Here is a 9,073-nt window from a genome sequence, read left to right on the forward strand (position 1 = left end):
CCACTTCTTTGTTAAACGTTTTATATTCTGATCAGGAAATTTGAAATCGTGTTGGCATTTTCTTTGATTATTTTTTCACTGTGGTTCCCATTTGTTATTGAGTATAGCACCACACCAGACCCCACCATTATAAAATAAAACTTGTTTGTACAAGGTGGATTTTTTAAATTTATTTTGGTCTTCAAAAGTTATTACCACAAGGGGCAGAGTTTTACCAGAAGAGGTGTCTGTTTCCGGTCTTATTTGAAATAAATTAATTTATTTACAAGTTAGGTATTTTGGGGGGAAAACAGAAAAAAAATCTTCATAGCCTTTGTTGCCTGTTGATTACCACTGACTCCTTTCAGTGAAGATGAAAAATCATCAAGCCAACTGACAGTAAGACAAACTAACACTAATTATGATCCTATCGCTGATATTGTGTCAACAACAAAACACAATAATACAGCTAGCTTTACACGTGCACGGATTACATCATACGATTAGCTCAGTTTTAACAAAAACATGATGGCGAATATATTACTGCAGCCTTTTTGACATGTGGGTTGAACTGCTGCTGTTTCCCTTTGAATATTCACATATACCAAACACAGAAAGCCAAGCACTGACTTAATACAATCATCAAGCCGACACTGTGGAATCAGTTGAGGAAAGTTATAGAGCTACAACATAAACATCCACAATGTCAACGGCCCATGATTTTCACTTACAACTCCAAAAGACACCTTTCAAGTTCTGCATCGGATTTCAGTTCTTTACCACCCGAAAGCTGTCTCCAGTGAAAAAAACCAAAGAACTTTTATTGTAATTTCATGCTGAACGTGTTTTATCTTCTTTTTCCTGTGTGTGTGTTTGCAATCAGTCATCTCTATGCTCTGTCAGCTGACAGTTTGTTCATTTGCCCCTTCCAGAGTCAGAAGTTTCCTGCTTCCTCCTCTTCTAGTGTTGTTAGTGTTCCTCAATCTAGGGTTACAAAGTGGTATTACAGGAAAGTCCGCTTTATTAGCCGGCCACTTTATTAGCTACACCTTGCTAGTAAAAGGTTGGACCCCCTTTTGCCTTCAGAACTGCCTTAATGACCAAAATATTTAAAAAGCATTTAATTAAGACCTTGGGTGGGAACTTGTGGCACATAATAGGGCATAATAAAAGGCCATGAAATGTTTTCTTTGAGTGATTAAATGTAAAAGGCTGGAGCAAAAAACAGAAAAAAAATGATATAAACCTTTGATTTGAGAAAAAAAAAATCAACCCCTGCTTCCGACACATGAATCACATTATGATGAATTAAAGTAGTTCCCATTTTCCCTGGAAACAGCAGCTGTTAGTGTGAGTCTACGACCATTCATTATGCAAAGTAAAGCTTAAGTAACCCACAATGAAACATTACATGGACTAAGTGATTCGAAACTAGGACTCTTCAAAGTCTCTCTGGTATTTTAGAGCATAAAAAAATCTCCATATCAACAACTAAAATCTTTTTCCAGTTGAGGCCGAAAACGTTTTAAAATGTTAAGTCAAAATCAATTAAAGCACGGTTCAAAAGATCTTAGAGAACAAAAAAAAAAAGTTGACAAAACATAACTATGTTTTCATGCCACAGCTGCTGCACAACTACCTAAAGATTCATGGAGCTTAACGGACACTCCTCAGTCAAATTTAAGTAATACCAAATACAAACAGTAAAAACGGCATTATAATGTATTACAATATATTGTTATTGGTAAAGGATAATAGATATGCCAAGAGATGGGCACAAAGTTATTGTTTTATGTGTGTTATGGAGACTTTCCTCGACCAAATGAGACTTCCTTCTGCCTAAATATGTTTCCTATGGCATTTGTTAATGCTTGCAGATACGGCCAATAATTTTAGTGGCTAGAATATGTAACCTTTAGTTGTCGTTAGAATAATGCACGCTAATCGTAAAAATGGCACCCAGCAAGATGATGGTCGTGGTCTAGTTGTAAAAAGAATTAGTTTTTTAGCCCAAAGTATGACTAATTTTTACACGGACCCAGTGAAGTTAAAGTCTAAACCCAAGAAGGATGTAACAAAGTTTTGTTGTAATGTGTGGATGACGGTCATGTTGTAAACAGCATGCATTTTATTCCTACCAAACTAATGTTACTGCCAAAACCCAACCATTAAGTGACAAATGTATTTTAGTTACATATTGTTGTCTGAACAAAAAAGATGTAAAAAAAAAAATTGTCATATGTTGGTCTCGTGCTTGTGCCATGAACCATTGAGTGATTGAATGTGCTGCACATTATCATGCCATCCCACCCCCCCACCAACCTCCTTGTCAGCTTATTGTTATTTCTTACAGGAAACACTTGAGAAGGACATCTGTTCTGATGTGGAAATGCTCATATGTATCATATTTCCACCCTGCTGTTTGTGGGGATGGAACTTTACGGGATGACATCATTAGTCATATTCAAGGTTATGAACATTAATTCTCCTACATGATCTTATCAGTTGGATGACTTCTTGAGAGTTGCAGGTGCCAGTTAATAACATATCTATATAACAATATGGGAAATATCAGTTGATGAAGTTCACATGAACAAATCCCTCATTTTTTCCTCAATTCCTCAATTTACTGGAAATAGACTCAAATAATGAAGGCAACAAATACCATTATCTCCCTAACTAGTTACACTCATCATGCTAAATCCAGCATTTAAGCAGCAATTTCAATCTTTTTAATAAAAGGATGTGCTGTACCCATGTAATTGTGCTTACAAAAACGTCACCATCCATACTTAACACTTCCTTCAACAGACTCCAGTACTGCGGGCCCAGTATTCATTTTATGAAGATGCAGCAGGTGAGTTTAAACTCACGGAATCTCAGGCACAACTAATTTCCTTATATTAAAGTAGAACCACGGCTTTTTTTGATATTTGCATCACAATTTTGTTTAGCTCAGACCGATCACTCAAGGACACACATCGGCAGTCAGCGAGTGAAGGCAGTGGCCCAACCAATTTCATACTTGCTGCTGTCTACTCAGAGTGAATAACAATTCCGCTGAGCCGGTTCTATATGACATTGTGAAAGTGTCATGTTCGTGAAGATGGTTTCTTTGAGTCAGCCTGATGCAGCACTCACAGACTTCAGTGGCGCCTTGCATCCACCTGAGAAAAAAATTAAATATATTAAAGAAATGTCATGCAAGCACTTTTGCGAACAGTGAAAATTCCTCAACAACACATCTCTTTAAAGGCGTATAAGTGAAAGCAACTGCATAAGTGTAAAGGGCCAACTAAATCCCTCCATGCACAAAACATTAATTCAGAGTCCTGTTCAAATGTCAAGGCAAAACCTCGGTGGCTGATTTTAACCCTATGTACATTTAAGATTTCAAATGAAGAAGCTGTTTATAACTTTATCTGTATCGGCCTCTCTCACCCCAGGCAGAGTTGATGCAGATCATTCTGCCATCTTGCTCTTTCAAATGATTTGATTTCTTCTCATATCACAGTGAGACGTGAGATGAAATTTCTGTGTCACTTTGACAGCTCACACTCATGTCCCCTTGCCCCCAACAAACCAAGGATTTGTTCTGCCTGGAGTGGAAGGAAAAAAAAAAAACTCACAGCAACATAAGTAAGTAAAATTGCAATTAAAAGCAAGGCTTTATTTGCTACTTTTAAGCTCGACAGTTAATTAAAAAAACATCATGCCTGTGTGCAGCTTGTTTTGGAACAGCTGTCTCTGTTGCCCAATATTGATTGAAATGTACCAGGCCATAGGAGCAGCTTCATTTAAAACCCAAACGAATTCACTCTCACAAATATTTTGTGAAAGCTCTGTTTAATCATCCTCACTTTGATGCAATTATTTCTGGGGAAATCATGACGCAGAATAGCTGCAATAATGGTGGAACCTTGAATTCTATTTATTGGAAGCTCAAAGGAAGACTTAAAGTGCTCCTTTTATAATTTGTAAGTCTGTGACAAACTTTGGTGAAAACAAACAAAACGTCAGAATGTAAATCAATTTTCCTCTGCATATTTGTACAAAATGAAGAAAAGTATAATTTAGTGCTCAATGCTATGGATAAAAAAAGTATTTTAATGTCCTGGTCAACCATTTAGTACAGAACATTTTTCAGTGAGTCCACTGCATCTTTTTTAAATATTTTTGGAAGCACACCTGCCTCAGCCATCTCCTAAACTATGCATTTTTACCATGAAAGACTGGTGAATGGTGAAGTGTAGGGTTTACACATCTGTGCCCATTTATTTTTCAATCATTTTTGCTTCTCACTTGCTAGTACTAGTTGCCATCATCGAATCTGTTGTTTACTTTCAAGTCAAGTCAAGTCTTTTATTGTCAGATACACAGAACAACAGAGTCGGACTGGGCACTGAAATTCTTAGGACAGGACACCGTACAGCAGCTACCATAACAAGACATAACATGCCGTAACATATAATGACAGAAGTATTCTAACAAAAACAGTAACAATAAATAGGCAATGTGGATACTACAATATACATTTTACGCTAATTACAAGAGCTATACTGAACATATAATACACATAATAGCCTATACTAATCTAAGACCTATATTAACCTAGAACACAAGGTAAAATAAAAAATATAATATGAGGTATAGACTACTAGCATACTGATAGTTACTCCCTGATGTTAAGCAACTGAGGATAAGTCACACTATACATGTAGTCCATATAGGGGGTCAACAAATTATGACAAGTACTCATATTTCACTGTCTATAAAACAGAAAGTTAATCCTTTGATGGACTGACCGCGAATAGATATATTATCCTTTCCCTGGAGAAAGTAAAAAATGCAAAGAAACATATTACCATCTTTTTTTCTCAATGAGGACAATAAATTGAAAGGTAAAAACTCAACAGACCCGACAGCTGCCCAATGTGATGCTCAGCTAAGAAAACCCCAGGCTTATTGGCGTGTTCCCACTATGTAGTTGATTCATCCTCACCCTATCCCTTAACCCGCATAAAAAACCTAGAAGCTTACTTTGGTCGCTGGTGTACATTGTAATAAGCATCATGTGGGTTACTATTTGAACTTACATTCAATTATCCTGTGTGGATCTGATATACTCAACAGCCACGGTTTTGTATCACTGCTTTTAACACTTTTGTTTAGTACGTGCAATTTTTTTATCTTACAATCGTAGTTTCCTATTAAACAGTGTCAGTTACCAATTCATTTGAATATGCCGATGGATAGCTGTATGTCAAGTTTCACTTCGTATCTTGAAATATCAGAAGTTTGACAACGGGGCCGAGGACTAGCGCAGCCAGCAGACGCCCTGTAGTGACGTCATCGCGCACGCAGAGTACGCTGAACAAATCGAAGCACGTTGGTGTTTTGTTGTTTTAATGCTCGAGGTAGGTTGACGAAGCCGTGCAGAAGTTGCTGAAAATATAGAGATTCTGGAAATATTCAAGTTTGAACTGCGGACAGACGGAGATATGGGGTGAGGAGGTTTTACACTGACGTGAAAAAAATATTTGTAGTCATTTAAACAGTGGCATTACAGTTGGGTCTTACAGGAGCTGTGAGGCTAACGTTAGCAGCTAAACTGCAGCATTAGTTTAGCGGGGCTGTTCATTCTCTCTGTGCTCGAAAGAAACTGAAATCACCTATTTTATTATCTTTCTGTGTGTTGTGTTTGGGAAGGACACGATGCACAACTCAGACCACTGTTTTCTGTCTAATAAAACGCCTACATAGTCTGGTTTACAGTCTCATAATCCAAATAGGGCTCTCCTTATGTTAGGCGTACTTTAGGCGTAGGCCTATTGTTTTTGTGTTTTGTCCCACCATGAGTCCTAACCGCAGAGATATTTAAAGTTTCACGTGCTCATTGATATATGAGCAGTTAATTTCCATGTCTGACTTACTGGGAAAGACTTAGCAACTTTAAAGAGATGCCACGCAGAGCGCACCCTCATATTTTAAGATAGAATGTAAATGTTAAGATTTATTTATTTGGAAACAAGGTCATATCTCTTTTTTTTTTGGTATTTTGTGATAGTAAAAATGTTTTCTTGTACTTTATTTAGACATTTTGAAAAATTGTCAATCACTAAATACAGAAAAAAAAAGCCTCTTTTTATTTTAAATCACAAGGCAAAGAATCAATTGAAGTGGCGCCTCTGAACAATCTTCATGTGTCTTTCCCTGTGTCTTTTTCCTTTTTCTCCCCAGGACTAACAAAATGTCTGAGTCCGTCAATTCAAAGCAAGTAAAGAAAGAAGTGAATGGAATTTCAACAGAAGTCGTCTGCACAGAGTTCAGTAATTACATATTTGTAGTTCTAACTCAGTATGGCAAAGTTGGGACATTGATTTCAGTCACGTCTGACTCCAGATCTAATGATATCAGCACCCCGACATTCTCCACCAAAGTGCTGCTGGGAAAGGACGAGGTACGTTGGATTAAATTGTTCAGATGAATATTGTATCAGTGGGTTTATAGACTTGTTCACAGGACATCAGGCAGTCTTGTTGTCACATGGGGTAACTCATTTCATGCGGTGAAAGGGCAGATGAGATTGGTTCTGAACTGCTCTGGCAGATTGTGGAGAAATTAGATGTGTGGAGGCATGGAGTTCAGTGGTCTTTTAAAATTTACACAAGGAAACTCATTTCATCTCTGCAGGAGCTTGTCATTTTAAGAGGCACACGGTTCAGAGGATGTGTCATCAATAGAAAAGTAAAATTAATACAAACTTTCCTTGTGAAGTTAATGAGATATAACATTTATTTCTAAAGAAAGTATTATCTCTGGAGAAGACTCTTTGATTTTCTAGTTTTCTGCATGGCGGCCAGCTTGCATTTTACAACCACATCAATGAGTACAGTGAACCCTCGTTTTTCGCGGGGGTTACCTTCCAAAAAGAACCCGTGATAGGCAAAATCTGTGAAGTAGTAACCTTTATTTTTTTTACAATTATTATACAATGAAATACTCCATAATACATTGAAACCAAAGAACAAAACCTTTTTACAGGCCCAAGCATTTGTTTAACAAATAAATGAACTGTATAAACGTTTTTTTTTTTTACAAATAACTACTGTACTGTAAAATAATAATTTTAATCATCAATACGAACTGAAGGCTTCAAATTGCGGCGATCAGCACCGCCCCACTGCGACCCGAGTCATTGGATTAGAATGGGAGAAAATGAAAAATGATTATGAAAAAAAAATACAAAGTACAGTGGGACAAATAGTGACTCACGTGTTCTTCTGACTGAGCCGCTGCATCCTGACTCCGCTCTGTAGCGTTTTTTTCTTCTAAAGCCCGCGGTGCAGGTGTGTTTTTTCGAGAGAAGAACATAGTTATCGGTAGTTGTTGTCGCTCTTTCTTCTGGGCATATTAAACCGCAACGTTATTGACACACAGGTAGAGAAGAAGCGGACAGACTGTTTAGCCAATCAGAATGCAGAACACAATGCACGATGCAAATCCGTGAAGCAGCGAGACCGTGAAAGGTGAACCGCGTTATAGCGAGGGTTCACTGTACATTAAAATTGTGTCAAGTTAAATCATAAGACGAGCGAAAGCTGCATTGTTTAAAAGAACTTCAAAAAGTGTTAATTACTTTTAACATGATGCGCGTGGAATTAGGGAACTTAAACAATAATGCTGGATGGCAGAAGAGACGGTTTCGGTTATTTACCACACATTTTTTGGCAGCAGCACATAATTTGATTGAAAATGTTGCTTTTCAGGGTATAAATATAACTTGCAGAGTTTGAAAACGTTCAAATATTTAATCTAAATTCAAAGTGGCCTTGGCAAAGGTGACTGTTTTGATGCCCAGCTATTGAAACGTGATTGTTTGCTGCTTTTTCTTTTGATATAGACTTGCTGCACACAGAATTTCTTTTGTCCGATCTGATACCATGTTTGTCTTTGTATTTTTCAGCCACTGACACATGTCTGTGCCAAAAACCTGGCTTCCACCATTGCACAACAAGCTGGAAGGCCCATCTTGCTGGGATTGGCTCTGAAGGATACTTCTATGGATTCAATAAAACAAATTAAAGAGATCATCGAAAGCTGTAAGGTCTGGTAGTCAGTCAGTCAGAAAAAAATGGGCATGGAGCCCAAAGACGAGGTAAAATAAAGGTATTCTGGAGTCCCATTTTTCCAGCATCACATAAAGAAAAGCAAAATATCCTCTGGTAAACCTAATCTAGATTTTGTCTGTTGCAAACGTGGATTTTCTGTCTGCTCCCGTTCCCTCGGAAACGGAGGAACGTATAGTGTCCATCATGAAGAACGATATGTCCTGTTTCATCGCTGTATGAAAGATGTATTGATCGTACTGTTGTAATATCTTTGTCATTTTTTCTATTGCAGAACGCAATTTTTCAAACTTGTCATGAGTAGAATTTAGAAATAAAATTCTCAAAAACCAACTTTAAGATGGCTGTCCTACCTTATTTTTGTCCTTTAAAACTCTGTGACATTAGCAGCAAAACGGAGTCGCTCCTCACACTTTAGAGCTGCACATTGTTTGATATTATATTTAATAGCTACTCCTTTATTATTTCGTGAGAACACATAGAGGAAAAGGTTAACGGGATTCCATAAATCCACTTTTTAAGAGCGGCCATAGTGTGAGATATTGCTTTCTAAAGAATTTAGCAAAATTTATATATATTTTTTTTTAGCTTGGTGTCAAGGATCATTCTGAATTAAGGCAGATTTTCTCAAGGTTCACTATATTTAGTTTGTATCAGAGGAAGGCAGCTAATGAACACTTAGAAAGATAGAAATGCCTTAAAACAGTTAGTTCTGTTACATTTGATTACTGTGCAGCAACTAAGGGATCACAATTGATCCCTCACACTTTTAAAAAGCATGTATGAAACTTTTGTTGGTGATCGTTCACACTGAGGTCTCAGGTTCTTGTCGCTTAGGAAAGGAAACGTCAATGGTTACACGTGAGAGGAATGCTGCATTTGAGCAGTCACACCCAAGGTTAAATTACAATCCGCCCATTAGGCGGCAACGTGATGACGACATTGGCGGAGGCGAGGCCACGTGA

The 9,073-nt window shown here is 37.5% G+C and overlaps 1 protein-coding gene across 1 annotated transcript; it reads left to right on the forward strand.

Annotated features, from left to right (window-relative positions):
- The first annotated feature begins 5,343 nt into the window (after positions 1 to 5,343).
- Positions 5,344 to 8,447, forward strand: psmg3 (proteasome (prosome, macropain) assembly chaperone 3). Its single transcript, XM_075453647.1, has 3 exons — positions 5,344 to 5,485; positions 6,220 to 6,439; positions 7,946 to 8,447. Exons 1-3 carry the CDS (start codon positions 5,481 to 5,483, stop codon positions 8,093 to 8,095), a joined length of 375 nt encoding a protein of 124 aa, XP_075309762.1. The 5' UTR covers positions 5,344 to 5,480; the 3' UTR covers positions 8,096 to 8,447.
- Positions 8,448 to 9,073: the final 626 nt, after the last annotated feature.

The sequence above is a fragment of the Odontesthes bonariensis genome, chromosome 21, assembly GCF_027942865.1.
Source record: "Odontesthes bonariensis isolate fOdoBon6 chromosome 21, fOdoBon6.hap1, whole genome shotgun sequence".
NCBI lineage: Eukaryota > Metazoa > Chordata > Actinopteri > Atheriniformes > Atherinopsidae > Odontesthes > Odontesthes bonariensis.

Excerpts from the sequence above, each read along its gene's own strand:
- psmg3 (XM_075453647.1), top strand. Across the intron at positions 6,440-7,945 it reads TGCTGCTGGGAAAGGACGAG|CCACTGACACATGTCTGTGC; the intron begins GTACGTTGGATT and ends TGTATTTTTCAG.